Raw genomic sequence first — 19,067 nt, forward strand, 5'->3', positions numbered from 1 at the left:
AAAAATAAAAATAAACTATGTACTACATAATATAACTAATAATGAAATACAATATGAAGCTATTAAAATTATGTTTAGAAAAAAATAGAACAATATTTATAATATCTCCCATTTTAAAACATAAGTATGACATCCTGTGTACAACATAAATTTTCTAGAAAATTACATCATTAAAAAATAAATTTGAGGGCATTAAGATGGCTGAGAAGTAGGAATGCTGGGATTTTCCTTGACCCTCAAACACAGCTGTATTGAGATCATGTCACTTGGAACACCCAGGGAATCAATCTTTGTAATGGCAAAAGGATATCAACAGTTGGAGGAAGACAGCTTGGCAGGATTGAGGTGTGTATATGTGATTTGGAGGAGATAAAACAGCACAGCAAAGGAAGGGAGGAGAACCTTTCTGTGTAGAGACAAAAGGGAGAGAAAGAGATAACTGGAAAAAGTCAACATCAAGTTAGCACATGAGAAAAACCTCTCTGGACTACAGACTAGGGAATAAGAAATAAGGAGAGTGTCAGTTTCTATTTTGCAAACAGTCTTAGGAGCTGAAAGTCAGAGGTTTCAAAAGTGCATGATTTTCTCCAGACCGAAGCTGGGAGTCCTGGTGTACACTCTGGGGAGAAGGGAGCTGGCACCAGAGCACTAGCACAGATCTCAAAGACCCAATGGACAATCACAGTCCCCCTCCTTGAGCATTGCAAGAAGAGGGTTTATTGCCTCCCCAAGGACAAAAGACCCTGCCAGATGCCAGGCAAAGGCATTTCATCAGCAGGGCAGAGTAGCTCTACCGCAAAACAGGGTCCATGCAGTGCCAGTTCCCATAAGATTGTGGGTTCTGAATCCCAGCCAAGCACCTAAAAGGCATGGGAGAACTGTGGAGCAGGGCAAACTGACCTCCCTCACTACTCTGTGAGGGCTGCCTAAAAAGCATGGTTTGAGACACCTGGTCTGGGGAGGAGAGATTGGGTTATTGCCAATTTTCTCCCCATCACCAACACCTTGGGACTTCGTAGAGTAGCACAGCACGCCCCACTTCCCTTCATCCCTTGTAGGAGGGACTACCTACACCAAACCGTACCCTTCTGTGCCTGGCAACTGCCTATCTTCTGGAGCAAGACTGACACTAATCCAACCAGAGGACCTCTTCCAGAAGAGCACAGCCACCTGTTCCAGTCACCAACTGATAACTGTTTTTGTTGTTGTTTTTTTCTTTTTCTTTTTCTTTCTATTTCTTTTCTGTTCTTTTCTTTGTGATTCTTTTTGATTTTTATATATATATATATATATATATATATATATATATACACATATAGGCATATGATTTAGGCATGTATGATTTAGGCATATATATATATATATATATATATATATATATATGGCATATATGCATATGCATATTTATTTGATTTGGCAGTTTTTATTCTCTTATTTTTCCACCTTTTCTCTTTCTTCTTCATTTTCCACTCTCTTTTTCGGATTTAGCCTTATAGTTGTTGTTTTTTTGTTTTGTTTTGTTTGTTTGCTTGTTTTAATTCTCTGGTATTCTTTTCTCCCCTTTTATTTATATATATATTTTTTCTTTTTAGAATCAGGTTTTGCACCCATTTTCCTTTTCTCCAAAGCTACTTCAACAAACAAATCACAGCACACCTGGTTACAGGCCCAAGCACTCTACCACTACAAGCAAGGAGGTGCCCTGCAGATGACTGACCAGTGGGATAGAGCAGCCAAAAATGCAACAACAGAGTTCACACAACATTTGCAAAAATTCTCAAATATATACTAGCAAATCAAATTCAACCGTATATTGAAAGTATTATTCACCATGATCAGGTAGGACTCATTTCTGGGCTGCAGGGTTGGTTCACTATCTGCAAATCAATCAACGTGATACATCCTGTCAATCGATTCAGAGAAAGCATTTGACAAAATACAGCATCGTTTCGTGAAAGAAAAAAAAAACCTCAAGAAAATCTGGATAGAAAGAACATTCCTTAAAATACTAAAAACTATATATGAATTGGCCACTGGTAATATAATCTTCAATGGGGAAAAACTGAGGGTTTTCCCCTAAGATCCAGAACCCAATAGGGATGTCCACTCTCACTACATTTCTTCAACATAGTATTGGAAGTCCTAACCTCAACAATCAGACAACAAAATGAAACAAGAAATAAAAGGCATCCAAATTCGTTAAGTGGAAGTCACTGCTTTTTTACCTCATTGCTTTTCCCACAAAAATTTTTGTTTCCTGCAATGTCTCCTTTCTAGTTATTATCTTTATTTATTTGTTTAAAGATTTCTTTTGAATAATTCTTATGAAGCTCTTTTATCTGGAATACTATCTCTCAAATTCTTAACGATAATTTTGCTAGATAGAGTATACTTGGTTGTATTATTTTTCTTTTTTCCTTTTAGCATTTTCATATATCATGACACTCTTTTCTGGTCTACAAAGTCTACTAAAAAGGTAGCTGATAGTGTTATAGTGATTCCTTTACATGTAACTAATCACTATTCTCTTACTGCTTTTAGTATTCTGTCTTTATGTTTCATTTTTGACATTTTAATTATAATGTGTTTTGATGCATATCTCTTTGCCTCTTTATCATTTATGGAATTTTGTGTGTAACCTGGGCCTCAATGTCCTTTTTTCTTTCCCCAGGTTATAGAAGTTTTCAGCTATTATTTCTTCCAGTAACTTTTCTGCCCCTTTTTCTTTCTTTTGTCTCCTTTTGGAACATATAGAATGTGATTATTAGCATGTTTGATGTCATCCCTGAGGTCTCTTAAGCTATCTTTATTGTTTATTTCTTTTTATTTCTCAGTTTTGGTGAATTCCACTCCCCTGTCCTCCAGAATGCTGAAGCATTCTTCTATACCATGTAATCTGCTGTTTATAAACTCTTGTGTATTTCTTTTTTTTTCATTTTTGCTATTTTATTATTTGGTTCTGATTAGTGTTTTCTTATATTTTCTATATATTTGTTAAAGTTCTTACTGTATCCATCCCTTCATCTCCTGAGTTTGTTAAGCACCTTTACAACCTTTATTTTGAACTCTTTTCAGTTAGATTACTTGTCACAGCTCTTGGCAGGGTGTGCCCTCTGGCATTAGCAGACTGGAGAGAGAATTCCCAAATGTCGCCTGGCAGGCCTGGGAGCACTAGGCCTGGAGGAGAAAGCAAAAATGGCTGCTTCCAATGTCTGAGTCCCTAATGACAGTCTTCTGCCTTTTTGGTAGGCACTACAAGATGAGAAACTGGCTCTCCACATATATGGTCTATACACTTTCTGATATGGAATTTTTGTTCTGGTTTCCATGTCAGATAAGCCTATGTGAAAACCCTTTAAAAGAAGGTTTTCCTTTCCCTATAGTTTTATCATTTTCCTGGATGTAGTCCCTATTGGTTTTCAAGTAAAGGGGCTTGGGGGGCTTACCTGTCCTGTGCAGAATTTAAGGGTTAGGATGCCTAATGTGGAGCTCAAAATTCTTGCTTCTCTTGGAAGTTTCTTACATTTGAGATACGTCCTGACTATGGAATGTCATGCCTGGGGTGTTTTACTTTTCCTTTTCTCTGTCTATGTCTCTGTCTCTGTCTCTCTCTCTCTCAGTCTCTCTCTTTTTTCAAGACTGTATCTTTCCTTCTTCTACTTAGCTCAGTGGTATCCCATGTGAAGGCTTTGTCAACCAGTTTCTAGGTCTCCTTTAGAAGGAGTTATTCCATATGTAGTTGTAGATGTGTTGTATCTATAGGAGGAAGTGAGTTCAAGATCATCCTTTGCCACTGAATTACTTTCTTTTTAGTTCTTTTCTATGTTTGTGGATAAAATGTTCTGTGTTGGCAGGCAAATTTATTTTTTTAATTATTCTTCCAAGAGTAATCAAACTTTCCTCGACTATTTTTGAATGCAAGTAAAATATATACATAAAATGTCTCAAATTCATCAAGAGAATTAAGATTATTATTGATCATACATTATTCCCATTTGGACTAATTGAATTTTTTTTTTTACTTCTTATTTGTAGTTCAAGATCTTATTTATAGAAATAATGTATCTATTTTTGTACAGTCAGAAATACAAAGATAGTAACAAAAACATTTATATGATCAAAGTAAAAGAAAAATTTAATTCCATTTTTGCAGGACTTGCATTTTTTTGCTCAATGAATAATTAATTCTAATGCAGTCTCTTTCTTTACAGACACTATGTAGTAATTCATATGATTCATCAGAAAACAAATTGGGCATCAAGTATATAACAAAAGAATGTCTTCTCTTTCAACATTCATCCATTCCAACTTAATTGTTATGTATTTAGTGTGTCACATTATAATCAAGACTATGAAAAAAGCTGATAAATGGTAAGAAACTAGCAGTCAAGTTCCCTTGTCTCTTTTCAGAACTCTACAGCATATTCCTTTTATGGCTGTATGTATTACATCAGAAAAGATTCTGATGCCACACATTGGGAAAGCTAACAGAGGGATCTGATAGATCAAAGGGGAAAGTCTTCTTGCAAAGGATGAGATGCACCAGAAAGAACAGCATGAGCTGTGTATGTCAGAAATTGTCATGGGAGCTGAACCCAGGAATAGTCACATCTTTGGTTTGGTGGGCACCTGATCACTCCAGAGTCAGGAAATATTTCTTTGTATTTCCTTAAGTACACTTTCATATTTCCATAGCCAAGACTCTATTAACTATAAATCTGTTAATAAGTTATTCTCATTTTTGTCTAAGCCTTACTCAGCTTCCTATATGAGTTTCTCCACATAGTCAACCCATACTGTTAGTGCTGCATAAACAATGGATGACTGGGCAGCTTGATAGTTGAAAGCAAGAACAGGAAGTGAAAACTGACTAGGCAAGGTAAATCTGAGAAGAACTAAGTAGGGTAGGTATGGAGCACAAGTTGTCAAACAAACTATGGACACATTTTTTTGTATATAATTAGCATGTAAATCTGCATGAAACATAACGTAAATCATGGGCATTGTAGCACTTCAGATAGTCAGGAGACTACTAATTAAATGGTACAGAAGGCTCAGAGTTCAGTGGTACATGTTTTTACCAATTTATATCGGAAATGACAAGAGATTGTTAGACTATCCACATAGACTTGGGCACTTGGCACATGTACCATTTGGAGCTGGAATTTCTGACTCAGATATTATGAAATTGCATGTGATTTTAGTCAGGTGACAATCTGTAAGTCCTCAGAAGGATCCCTGAAATAATTGATTGATGGAGAAAAGCTGAGTTTATTACATAATAATAAGGGCAAGCACCATCTCAGCAGAATCTTTAAGAAAGGGAGGTCAAGAATGGTACACTTTCAATGCACTGTCCCATGTGCTGAGTGAGTTGTCTTTCTTTCACTGTTGGTGGAGGATTCAGCAGCTATCGTGTGATAATATGGCAGTAAAGACAACTAACTGTACTCTGACATTCTGCACTTCTTGCTTATAATCTCTTCACAGTTATAAGCAAATGAATTTCTGCTGAGGGGATGGAACTATCTGGTAATCTTCCATGTCAAAGATGAGGTGGTAACATACATATATCGATTTATCCAGCTGCTATTTCCTAATTAACCACTGTGACACACACAAATGGATGAACTGTCATTCAGTCAGTGTAAAAATTTGTGTCATTTAATGATAATGGGGCTAAGGAAATTACTTGAGGAAGCTTAAGACTTTAAACCATAAGTTAATTTAAAAATGTTTGCATATGGGGCAACTTGGTGGCTCAGTCAGTTAAGCATTCAACTTCTGCTCAGGTCATTATCTCTCAGTCTGTGGGTTTGAGTCCTGCATCATCTCTGTGCTGACAGCTCAGAGTCTAGAGCCTACTTCGGCTTCTGTGTCTCCCTCTCTGCCACTCCCCTGCTCATGCTCTGGCTCTCTCGCTCTCTATCTAAAAAAATAAATAAAAACATTAAAAAAATTAAAAATGTTTGCATAAATAAAAATAGACTAAAATAGTTAATAATTATCAAAAGAAGAAATATTCAATTGGACTCAATGTGATTATTCAGTGTGATTACTTCAGAAAAAGAACTAGAAGATATAATATCCTGTGATAATACAGGTAGCTACAAGCATATTATCCTGTATGACCACCTCTTTAATCAAAAGCTTTGTGTTCTCAGGGTGCCTAGTTGGCTCAGTTGGTCAAGCATCCAACTCTTCGTTTTAGCACAAGTCATGTCAGGCTCTGTATTGACAGTATGGAGCCTGCTTGGGATTCTGTGCCTCACTCTTTTGCCCCTGCCCCTCTCACACTGTCTCTCCCTCTCTCTCAAAATAAATAAGTAAACATTTTCTAAAATATGTTTTTTGTTCTACAAAGCCTTCAGCGGATGTATTATTCATTATTTTCCAAATCCATAGAGCACCTAACAATGTAAAAATAAGCCTATATGCTCAAAGAACTTTGCAAAACCACTTATTAAGACCAATAAGGTAATTGGTTGCTAAACTAAGAATTTAAAAAACCACAATATGGAAATTTTCTTCAACCAACCATACTGTCCCATCACTAGATGTTAGAGTTCCAACAGTTAGTCCTCTACCATATTTTTTTCTTGTTTTGTTTTGTTTTATTTTATTTTATTTTATTTTATTCTACTTTTTATTTTTAATTTACATCCAAGTTAGTTAACATAGAGTGCAACAGAGATTTCAGGAGTAGATTCCTTAATGCCGTGACCAATTTAGCCTATATTCTTCCCACAACCCCTTCAGCAATCCTCTGTTCTCTATAATTAAGAGTCTCCTATGTTTTGTACCCCTCCCTGTTTTTATGCTATTTGCTATTTATGCTTCCCTCCCTTTATGTTCTTCTGTTTTGTATCTTAAAGCCCTCATATGAGTGAAGTCATATGAAATTTATCATTCTCTGACTAATTTCACTTAGCATAATACTCTCTAGTTCCATCCACGTAATTGCAAATGGCAAGATTTCATTCTTTTTGATGTCTGAGTAATACTCCATTGTGTGTGTGTGTATACATATATCATATTATGTGTATACACACACACACACACACACACACACACACACCATATCTTCTTTATCCATTCATCCATTGATGGACATTTGGGCTCTTTCCATACTTTGGCTATTGTTGATAGTGCTGCTATAAATATTGGGGTGCATGTGACCTTTTGAAGCAGCATATCTGTATCCCTTGGATAAATACCTAGTAGTGAAATCGCTGGGTTGTAACGTAGTCTATATTTAATTTTTTTGAGGAGCCTACATATTGTTTTCCTGAGAGGCTGCACCAGCTTGCATTTCCACCAAAAGTGCAAAAGAGATCCTCTTTCTCCGCATCCTTACCAACATCTGTTGTTGCCTGAGTTGTTAATATTAGCCATTCTGACAGGTGTGAGATGGTATCTCCCTGTGGTTTTGATTTGTATTTCCCTGATGTTGAGTGATGTGGAGCATTTTTTCATGCATCAGTTGGCCATCTGGATGTCTTCTTTGGAGAAGTGTCTCTTCATGTCTTTTGCCCACTTTTTCATAGGGTTATTTGTTTTTTGGGTGTTGAGTTTGATAAGTTCTTTATAAATTTTGGATACTAACTCTATCTGATATGTCGTGTGCAAATATCTTCTCCCATTCCATCAGCTGCCTTTTAGTTTTACTGATTGTTTTCTTTGCTCTGCAGAAGCTTTTTACTTTGATGATGTTCCAATAGTTCATTTTTCTTTTGGTTTCCCTTGTCTCCAGAGACGTGTTGAGTAAGAGGTTGCTGTGGCCAAGATCAAAGAAGTTTTTGCCTGCTTTCTCCTCGAGGATTTTGATGGCTTCCTGTCTTATATTTAGGTCTTTCATCCATTTTGAGTTTCTTTTAGTGTATGGTTTGAGAAAGTGATCCAGGTTCATTGTTCTGCATGTTGCTGTCCAGTTTTCCCAGGACCACCTGCTGAAAAGACTGTCTTTATTCCATTGGATAGTCTTGCCTGCTTTGTCAAAGATTTGTTGGCCGTACATTTGTGGGTCCATTTGGGGGTTCTCTATTCTGTTCCATTGATCTGAGTGTCTGTTCTTGTGCCAGTACCATACTGTCTTGATGATTACAGCTTTGTAGTATAGCTTGCAGTCTGAGATTGTGATGCCTCCAGCTTTGGTTTTCTTTTTCAAGATTTCTTTGGCTATATGGGGTCTTTTGTGGTTCCATACAAATTTGAGGATTGTTTGTTCTAGCTCTGTGAAGAATACTGTTGTTATGTTGATAGGTATTGTATTGAATATGTAGATTCCTTTTGGTGCTGTTAACATTTTAACAATATTTGTTCTTCCTATCCAGGAGCATGGAATCTTTTTCCATTTGTTGTGTCTTCTTCAATTTCTTTCATAAGGTTTGTATAGTTTTCAGTACATAGATTTTTCACCCCTTTGTTAGATTTATTCCTAGGTATTTTATGGGTTTGTGTGTGTGTGTATGTAATTGCAAATGGGATCAATTCCTTGCTTTCTCTTTCTCTTGTTTCATTGTTGGTGTATAGGAATGCAATTGATTTCTGTGCATTGATTTTATATCCTGCACCTTTGCTGAATTCATGAATCAGTTCTAGCAATTTTTTAGTAGACTCTTTTGGGTGTACCATATAGACTATCATGTCATCTGTGAAGAGTGAAAGTTTGATCTCCTCCTGGCAGATTTTCATGCCTTTTATTTCTTTGTGTTGTCTGATTGTAGAGGCTAAGCTTTCCAATAGTATGTTGAATAACAGTGGAAAGAGTGGACATCCCTGTCTTGTTCCTGACCTTAGGGGGAAAGCTCTCAGTGTTTCCCCACTGAAAGTGATATTAACATTGGGTCATTCATAGATGGCTTTTATGATCTCGAGGTTTGCTCCTTCTATCCCTACTTTCTTGAGGGTTTTTATCAAGAAAGGATGCTGTATTTTGTCAAATGCTTTCTCTGCATCTATTGAGAGGACCTAATCTTCCTACCTTCCTAACAATTCAGGAGATGGTTTAATGAAATCTGCTTGGAAATATACCTGGCAAAGATTAAATAACAATATTTGTTCTTCCAATCTGTAAACATGGACTGTTGTTCTATTTTTGTGTCTTCTTCAATTACTTGCATCACTGAAATATAGTTTTCAGAATAAAGGTTTTTGTTTGTTTGTTTTACATCTTTAGTTAGGTTTATCCTTCAGTATCCTATGGGTTTTGATGCAATTGTAAGTGGGATTGATTTCTTAATTTCTCTTTCTTCTGCTTTATTATTTGAGTATAGAAATACAACAGACTCCTAAAACTTTAGGATTTTCTGAGTAATACAAATATCTTGATGTTTATACAAGCCCTTTTTACTATACCTGAGTTTTTGCTATTGAGGTCACTCAAGGTGGGGCCCCTAGATAGCTACAGGGTAGGGATTTGTCCCTAAAAGAACAAAAAATGTTATTGGAGGATTAAAACTTTGTACATTACCCCATGGAGATGAGTGGGATAGAGTTGTCCAATTATCAGTTGCCAATGATATAATCACTCATCATGCCTATATTTTGAAACTTCCACAAACATTATAAAACAATGAAGCTAAGAGAACCTCATGTCAGTGCACATACTGAAGTGATAGGAAAATGACCTGCTTAGAGAGACATGAAAGCTCTATATCCCTACTCTACTCTATGCTCCACTTATCTTTTCCATTTAAGTATTCCTGAGTTGTAACCTTTGTAATAAAACTGTGAGCGTACATATATTCCCTTCCTGAGTTTTTTGAGTCATTCTCAACAATTACCACAAATGAGGGGAGTTTGGGGAATCCCTGAATTTTTAGTCTTCCTCGCAGAATGTGAGTAGCCTCAAGGTCTCATTGGTGGCTGGTGTCTGAAGTGGGGATAGTCTTGTGGGACTAAGTCTTAACTTCAGGGATCAACATAGTTTGGAGTAAATAGTGTCAGAATTTTATTAAATTATTAGACAACCCACTGGCATTGGAAAATTGATTAGAAACATGTGGTTTGAAAATATAAAGGATAAAAGGCATAAAAGGAATTAAGAAATGATGGATCCTACTTCTGGGAATTGGTTCACTGGGCACTCAAAGATGTGGAAATCAATTAAGAAAAAAGCAAAATATGTAATCAATTTGTTTTTGCAATAGCTTCTGAAATAAAAAATAATGGTAGGTCAGAACTTGATGCTGGAATAAACTCAGAATTTAGTCTGACATTTTTTATTAGCCCCAAACCCTACTCCAAATACTCTGGGACAAGAGGAATGCCGCAGACAATCCATATGGGAAAGGAAGGCAAAAATAGAAGTTATCAAAAACAGTAGTTATGTGGAATTTTCTCATTTGTGGATGAGTCTCATCTTGAAGAAACTTTTCTAAAATGGATGATGAAAGTTTTCAGTTTAGGGGCAATGATTAGCTTGCTATGAAATTTTGGTGTGTTCAAGGTTCATGAGATACAACCCTGTGTCAGGATCCATGCTGTCAACACTGATTCTCTTTCTCCTGCTCTCTTGGCCTCTCAATCCATCTCTTTCTCAAAATAAGTAAAGGAAGAGTCAAGAACTCATTTGGTTGATGAGACTTACAGCACATGTAACTAGCATAGGGGTATTATTCAAGTATTCAGGTTTTAAAATGTCTATAAACAAAGAAAAATGCAAGCAGGCTAATAGACAAACTATCAGAAGGCATAGAGACACAACATAGAAAAGGACATCCCAACATAAAAGAGGACGATCACACTGGTAATTAGGGAAATGTGATATAACTTTGCATGCACAAGTTTGTTTCTATCCCCCCAAAACTAAAAACAAAACCCACAAACATAAAATTGGGAGGTTGAGAAGCAACTGGCATATTTCTGCACTGATGGTGAGAGAGTAGATTAATGCAGAGGCCCACAACAATTTTAGTGTAGTTTTAAGCTTATGAGCTCCCCTTATCTCTGTTATAAACACTTGACTGCCAAGATAATATGCATGCCTCCTGTATCTTTTCTGAGTCACTGGTCCCCTGTTTGTTTGTTTCCTCTTTTTCTTTTTTTTTTTTTTTAATGCTTATTTATTTTTGAGAGAGAGAGAGAGCGCACAATGGAGGGGCAGAGAGAGGGAGATATAGAAATCGAAGCAGGCTCCAGGCTCAGAGCTGTCAGCACATAGCCTGACGTGGGGCTCGAACCCACAAACCCTGAGATAATGACCTAAGCCCAAGTTGGACACTTAACCAACTGAGCCACACAGGCGCCCCTTGTTTCTTCTTTGCGTGTTGGTTCTGGTATAGATTTTGAGAGTCCTGGAGGAATATTGCCTGAGTATTGTTCTATGTGAATTTTCTCCCTCATATATTAACAAGGTTAATGGATATCCTAATTGGAGCCTATTATCTGGTTCAGCTACCTCTGCACAGGGACTGTAAGAAATATTCCCAAGCAATGGCCAAAGCTTCTTTTGTTTCAGACAGTTCCCTGCTCCACATGGACTGCCTATTTTTGCTTTTTGTTGGAGGAAAGAAATGTGCGTCTGTTCCTCTGTCCAAACTGATGAGCTTTAGAACTGGGAGTCTTGTTTGTCTTCATTCTGGGCTTTTTTTCTCCATCCAGACTTCCTGGCAGTACCTCACCTCTTCTGCCTCTACCTACCCCTCCTCCTGTTTCTGCACCACCATGGGTGCAGCAAGCATAACTGGCTCCTGCACCAGTCTTCATGCCTCCAGTGCCAGTGGCTCCTGCTCCTTCTATTCTTGGTATCTAGGAGCAAAGGGCACCTCCAGCTGTTGTAACACCTTCTTATGAGGTTCAAACTGGACCCTTCCCTAATCAATACAAAAGGGCCCAAGGGTTCTCTTGGACTTAAACTGCCCAATTTCTTTCCCTACAAGTGCCCCAGGTCAACATGGACAGTGGGAATAAGTGGATTGTCTCTTAAGTCAACCAAAGTGCAACACATTCAGTATTTAAGCTAATTTAAGTTTGTTAGTTTAATTAAGGAAGACTTGTCTTTAGAGTTATCAGCATTAAATATAAAACGTTTCTTCTACCAAGGTTTACTAAAGGTGAAATAAGCCCATGCTATCTCTGTTGTCATTTGTCAGCAAAAAGATGACCTAAAATGATACCACTTTCATTTCCTTCAAACTTTTCATGGGTAGTTTTAAAAAAACAAGTGGGTGATGGGTATTGAGGAGTGCACATTTTGGGAGGAGCACTGGGTGTTGTATGGAAACCAATTTGACAATAAATTTCATATTAAAAAAGTAGAAAATAAAAATAAAAAATAGAAAAAACAAGTAGGCTAAATAAATTAAGAGGTTTATATATAAATGTTTTCATAGGTTTCAAAATCTTTGGTCACCTCAAACTTGGAAGTCTTGCTAAGGTAAATGACAAAAATGGAATGGATACATTGGATATCTAAGTTTTGTCAAAACAGTAAAGTAGTGAAGCATTGATGGCTGAACATAGTTTCATGCCTTTGGTTTCTTATTGAAGAGAAGCTGAAGATACTTGGGTCTGTTGGTAAACATGTGTTATGCTTTATTGAAAGACTGTACGGCAGAAAAACATGGTTTTAGAATTATGCAATGCATTCATATACACTGTATTCATATCTCAAGAATTCTGGTGTAGGAAGCAGTTCACATTTTTTCACTACTTAATTTTCACTGGAGAATAAAGTTTCTAAGAGTTAAAATTATGCTAAATATAATTAAAACTGATGGAAATAAGGGAAGCAACTCTGTATACAAGAAAATATTTGTTTTTAATACAAAAGGTATAAGGAATGTGAATGGATATTGTTGAAGGAAAAACGAAGTAATTTTGTCCTAAAATGAGACATATTGTTTGAAGAGAATAGGCTTAGGACAAAATCTGAATGAAAAGAAAGCTGTGGAAGGTTTGTGAAGGGGAATCCTTGGAAAATAATATTATATGTGGTTAGTAGTAAGTTTGAAATGAATGGGATTTGAAAGTACACGGCATTAAGTTTGAAACTATTTTCATCTTTGTTAAAAAGACAAAGTTTTTTTTTTGTTTGCTCTTTATAAGAAAATGTAATCAAAGTTGTTTTTTTTTTTTCTCTTTTTACCAACCAGAAAACCAGTGTTTTACTTTATCTTCCCAGAAAACCATAGCTTGTATGTTTTGTCTTTATCAGGACTTTGATTACTTAAGAAAGTGCCTGGTTGGGTCAGGAGATAGGACATGGGACTCTTAACTCAAGGTTGTGAGTTCAGAAGCCACATTTGGTGTGGAGCCTATTAAAATGAAAAAAAAAAAAAAAAAGAAAAAATGAAAAAGAGTGAAACTTAAAACTTCTCAATGTTGAAGGAGCTAAGTATTGCTAAACAATATGTAATTTCCTGTGGAATCCCTTATTGTCATCTTGGTTAAATATAAATATTACACTTATAATAACCTATAATACTTTTTAGGCATGTGTTTTCAAGCTTTCTGAGTGTTTTAACAAGATTTACAAGTTTTAAATCATAAATGAAATATTATTTTTAATAATTATGTTCCTTATTTGGTATGTGAAGTTACCTGGACAACAATGTCAAACCAAGAATGAAATGTTTAGGTTGTATTTTACAGGTATATCTATAAGTATCTAGAAAATATATGAAATTAACAAAATTTATAATATGTCCTCATAGAGAGTCATTACTTGAATTATTGAAATGTTGTATGTCACAGAAATAATCAGAATTCCTTATCAATTGCATTATAATAAACTCTCATATCAGATCTTTAACCATTTCTGAGGATTTTTTTAATTTTATTTTTTTACTTATTATTATTATTATTGTCATTTATACTTACTATTCTAATGCTCTTGCAAAATGTATTTCATCTTCAAGGAGATTCATAAAAAGGATTTTTGGGAAAATAGTTTTTTTGTATCTTTAAAAACATAAAATCAACCTGGGTAAGAATTTAACTAATGGGAAAGTTGCACTTAAGATGAACAAAATTAAATACATAGAACTAAATGTATTGAGGACGATGATAGAATATTACTTTGTGAACCAATGGAAGCATTTAAAATTTCTCCCTACCTGAAATCTCCAGAATTCAGAAACTCTCAGTAAGTGTTCTTTCTTCCATGGTATTTATAATTATTTGCATAAGTTCCATGAGAACCTGTTCTCCTTGTAACAGGGCACCATTGGAAACATTGGTTACATTACCAAGGCTTTGAATGGAATGTCATATTTGAAAGAAACATGCATAGACTCAGACATGACCAGATAGCTTTAAGGAATTAAGGTTGAGTTTTGGAAAACAATAAACCCCTTGAGAATGTTGGCCTGATACCTTGCTTACAGAGTTCCCAGCAGCCTTACCAGCTGACAATGTATCTTACTGGCGGGTGTAGGATTTCTGCAGATGTTGGAGGAAATATATTTCCCAGATATATTGGAGACATTGAGAAGAGGAATACACCCAAATCTACAGCTATTGCAGACAAGCCTGATGACAAATATTTGCTTGTCTCTGGCCTCAAGAAGCTAATAAAAGTTCAATCTAGTGATTCTTTATAAGAAGTTCCAGCAAGAAGATTTTAAAGGATCCATAAGATCAATCACTATTCTTGGTGAGTTTATGTAAATAATTATGCCAATTCTGTTAAAATTATACTTATTTTACAAACAAATTCGTCCTGGTTTGACCAGCTCTGGAAATAAAGGTGAATGTAGAGAAATATTATATGTTTCAATAATATATCTTTTTTGATGTTAGATTCTAATTTTGGTTAATTGTCTTTAAGAATTGGTTATTTGCCTAAGATGGACAACTTGCAGTAAACTTCAGAGAGACTGTCATAAGACCCCACATATAGACAATCTTCATGCTTATTACTCTATAGCTAATAAAAGGAGCCCCATGGACACATGCTTATTTAAACATCTGGACAATGGTTTGGACTCCCAAAACAACTGTGTAACTCAGTTGTCACCTTGATCAATTCATGTGACTTGGATAATAAAATATCTCCTTAAAAGTCAGAGCATATCCCACTCTATGGGTTTAGTTTTGAACTTGTGAATATAATGGATGGCCCCACATTCCTTATCATTTGATTGGAGAATGAACTTGGGGATGCCCTTATCTCCCAGAACAATTCATCTCCTACTTACCAGTGATTCCTTGCAAGTATGATATGGTTAAGGCTAGACATCAGGCAAAGAAGCCTTCTTAATACTTTTATCCCTTAGTCATATTTATTATAGGACCCACCTCTTTTAATGTAAAATTGCAAGTAAAGGCTTAGCCACGTATACAGTGGCCACCTTTAACCAAACCCAACACAAAGTCACCCCAAAACCAGCACACATAGGAATATTTATATCACTAAATATAATATTTCTTACTGATCTATGCTAAATATTACATGAAACGAACACTCCAGGACATAGGGGGCCTTTCTCTTGCCTTTGAATTATCAAAATTTTAACTGAATATGCCAACCAATAGATAGGCTCATTACCACACCTTCCCCATCTACATAGTCCTTCTTATCAATACACTCAGGAAGGATTATATCAAATATGGGATGGATATATGTGGCTTACTCCTACAATAACACAACTAAGTCAATAGGGTCTTTTATGCTGGGAACAGAGAAACCATACACTTGATTCATGACACTATAGTACTCACCAAAGAAATGTCTCCCCCCAGGAAGCATGGTGACCATACCATTATTTTACAGGCAACCAATTGGTTTGCTACTTTCTGGACAAGGGGACCAGAGACATCATATGGCTAACTTCTAATGGAATACAATTGCTATGTGGGGCAAATTAATGGTCATGACTTTCACCCAGCTGAACTAGAAGATGCACTATAGGTTATGCCTGGATATATGGTTGTAGCACTGAGTGTATCACAAGTCCATCTTACTTTCCATATCTAAAACAATTATACATAAGATCCATGTTTCACTGGTATGACCATCTGACATGTATTTTTCTCATTTCAGCAGGTTTAGGAGATGTCATGTAGCACACGGAGCTCCTTGATAAATACAAAATTAATGCCTTAACTCACAAAACAGCTTTACATTGTTAAACACTAAAGTAACTCACATGAATAAACAAATTCTACACAACAGAATGGCATTAGATAACTTAGATAACAGCAGCACAAGAGGAACCTATGCCATTATTAAAGTGGAATGTTGCATCTACAATACACACTATAACAAAACTATAACAGGATTACATACTGATACAAATAACCAAACTGGTGCTCTTAAATACCCTACATTGTCACTTAAAGATTGGCTGAGATCATGGTTGGGAGGTGGACTATGGTCCATGCTAAAAGGTATTCTTATCACACCTTTTATTTTTATTATAGTAATAATCCTGATATATTGTCCCTTTCACATTATTTATTTCCTTTGGTTAAGACACATGCAACTATTTCCTGTGTCCTTTGCCCAGTCAACATCTGGTCCTTTTACTTGAAACAAATTGACCCTGATGACCACTCAGGACCCTACAACAATGACCTTCTGTAATAGTTACTTATAGGACAGATAGTGACCAATTGAAGTCCATAAAGGGACATCTATACAACCCCCATCAGTTTGCAGGTTGGAAAAGTTACAGAATATGAGTTCTTTTGACATTCAAATGAAGAAATTTATTTATGCCTTTTATTTATGTATCCCACCTCACCCCAATAAGATACTTGCCCATGAGCCTTCCACTGTCTAGACTCTCAAACTGCTTAGCTGACCACTACTCCTGGCACTTCCTTTGTCTTTCTCCATGTAACCCCCTTCATGGAATATCACTGTTTCTCTAGGATATTGGAGAGAAACAAGTTGTGTTTTCCTGACCCTCTCTTGTATTCCCTCTGGCAGTTGCACCTGATTGATCATCTAATGAAACAAAACAAAACAGCAAATCTCCAAATTCACAAATTGTATATATTAAGTATGTGCATTTTTGTACATAAATTTTACCTCAATAAAACTAAATTTAAAAATAAAACTTCAGAGATATAAGTTATATTTTATAGTTATATCTCAAATGTATTTATGTATTTATTTACCAAATTTATTTTCTAATGTACTCATTGATTTATTTTTGAAGTGTATTTATTTATTTTGAGAGAGAGAGCATGAGAGGGGGAAGAGAGAGGGAGAAAGAGAATTTCAAGCAGGATCCATGCTGTCAGTACAGAGCCTGTCACAAGGCTCAATCTCAATAACCATGAGATCAAGACCTGACCTGAAATCACGGGGCAGACACTTAATAGACTGTGCCACCCAGGTGCCCCTTTACTAATTGATTTCTTATATTTTTATTAGATTATGTTTCTGAGGTAGGGGATTCAGATACATTTTAGAACTTGAAATTTTCCTTTATATTTCTTTGAAAAGTATGTGTATTTGCCTTACTGTTTAATACAAAATCTTTCATTAAAATCAATATGAACTAGCTCTATCAAAATTTGTTGATATTTCACTATTTACATTTGCTAGGAAATGGTATATTGTGTACTTCTTTCAATTAACCTACTGTCTGGCAATTGCATGTTTTCTTAATTGGACCAATTTCCTCACAACCTTATTTAAACATAAACTTTACTTATTGGAAATAATATTCAGTCTTAGCTCAAGAGCACTCACATTAACATAAGGGGATTTATTACAGCCAAAGTATTTAATAACCCTGCCACAGACATGCAGAAGAAGGGTGCAACATGACAATGGAATCCCAAAGCTTTTGGCTCTAGGTTCTGGCAGCAGTGGTAGAGAACATCCCTTAGGGCTGAAAATTGACTTTTCTCTTTTAGGCTAAGCTTAGAAAATGTGTCATATAAACTAGGTAGAACATTAAAAGCAGAGCATTTTGAAATATTCCTCTTATTTACAGTTTACAAGTCGCTTTGACAAAATCACATGATTTTATCCCAAAAGGTACAGAAAAGGAAAGGTACACAGTAAGGCAGAGGGAGAGAGAGAGAGAGAGAGAGAGAGAGAGAGAGAGAGAGAGAGAAGAGAGAGACTGAAATGAGAACAATTCTCAGGTCTTCAGGTCCAGATAATGGGAAAAGAGCTGAAGCCCTGAGAGTGTTCTATGGAAAAAAAAATGACTTCTAAGCTTAGTTCCAAGGTAAAGAAAAACACATCTGTTCCTCTGTCCTACTTACCTGCACCTGGCCAGGGAAGCAGAACTGAGAGAAGAAGGGTCTTGATGCTCACACAGAAAAGCTGCATCCCAGTTGGTGGTCTCAGTGCTAGAAGGTCAGACCTCTGTCCTCCCATGAGCTATCAAGGGTCACAGTCCTAAGATCCGGCTCACTTACATTCACACTGTTTCTAGAACACTGTGAACATGATTCACAAAAAACTAACTTGTTAGGCCACTCACATAGGGAACAGTGAAAGCAGGAAGTGGACTCTAAACAAACTGACTATTGCTTTTATATAGGAAAGGACTAATTAAGGAAGAAAGTTAAAGCAAGGTTATTGATTATAGGATGAAACAATCACCTGACAGAATGAAGAAAACTTTAACCCTTCATTTCAGTAAGGAGATTGGTTTTCTGAATTAGAATTTAAACCATTTTTTTACTCTTTCAAGGAAAACATAATTAGTGACATTCAACTCGTCTTAATTGGCAGAAGGCAAGCATGAACAGTGTCACATAAAGCAGTGAGAAGTTCTGTGTACAGGTACAGAGGTTGTGAGATGCCTAGATCTCAATATCCCAAGAGAGAGGGTGAGTTTCTATAGAAGGATTCTTCTCCTTCTTTCATCTTACTTTTGGGCGTAAACATGGGAGCACCTGTTCTACATATTTTAGCTATAATTTATACACAAACATCATAAATCAAGAGCAAAAATGAAAAAAATAATCTAGTTACAAAACTGGGTGAAACAACATAAACAGGCCTGGTATGGTTACTCTATGTTAGTCATAGAGTATACATAGGTGCATAAATATTTTTATAAAAACATGTACAAAATCATTAGCCATAAAAATATGAAATAAAACATGATGAGATATCACTACACAATTATTTTAACAAATTAACATTT

General features: G+C 36.0%; 1 protein-coding gene across 4 annotated transcripts in view; it reads right to left on the reverse strand.

The window, feature by feature from the left end:
• LOC123600842 (butyrophilin subfamily 2 member A1-like) overlaps nt 1-18,433 on the reverse strand; it is a 135,432-nt gene extending 116,999 nt beyond the window's left edge. For all 4 annotated transcript variants that reach the window (XM_045483282.1, XM_045483302.1, XM_045483290.1 and 1 more), the window contains exon 1: nt 18,175-18,433. In XM_045483282.1, coding sequence (XP_045339238.1) covers nt 18,175-18,289 — 115 coding nt within the window. In that variant the 5' untranslated portion in view covers nt 18,290-18,433. The remainder of the gene's footprint in view (nt 1-18,174) is intronic.
• Between the last annotated feature and the right edge of the window lie 634 nt (nt 18,434-19,067).

The sequence above is a fragment of the Leopardus geoffroyi genome, chromosome A1 (genome assembly GCF_018350155.1).
Source record: "Leopardus geoffroyi isolate Oge1 chromosome A1, O.geoffroyi_Oge1_pat1.0, whole genome shotgun sequence".
Classification (NCBI taxonomy): Eukaryota; Metazoa; Chordata; class Mammalia; order Carnivora; family Felidae; genus Leopardus; species Leopardus geoffroyi.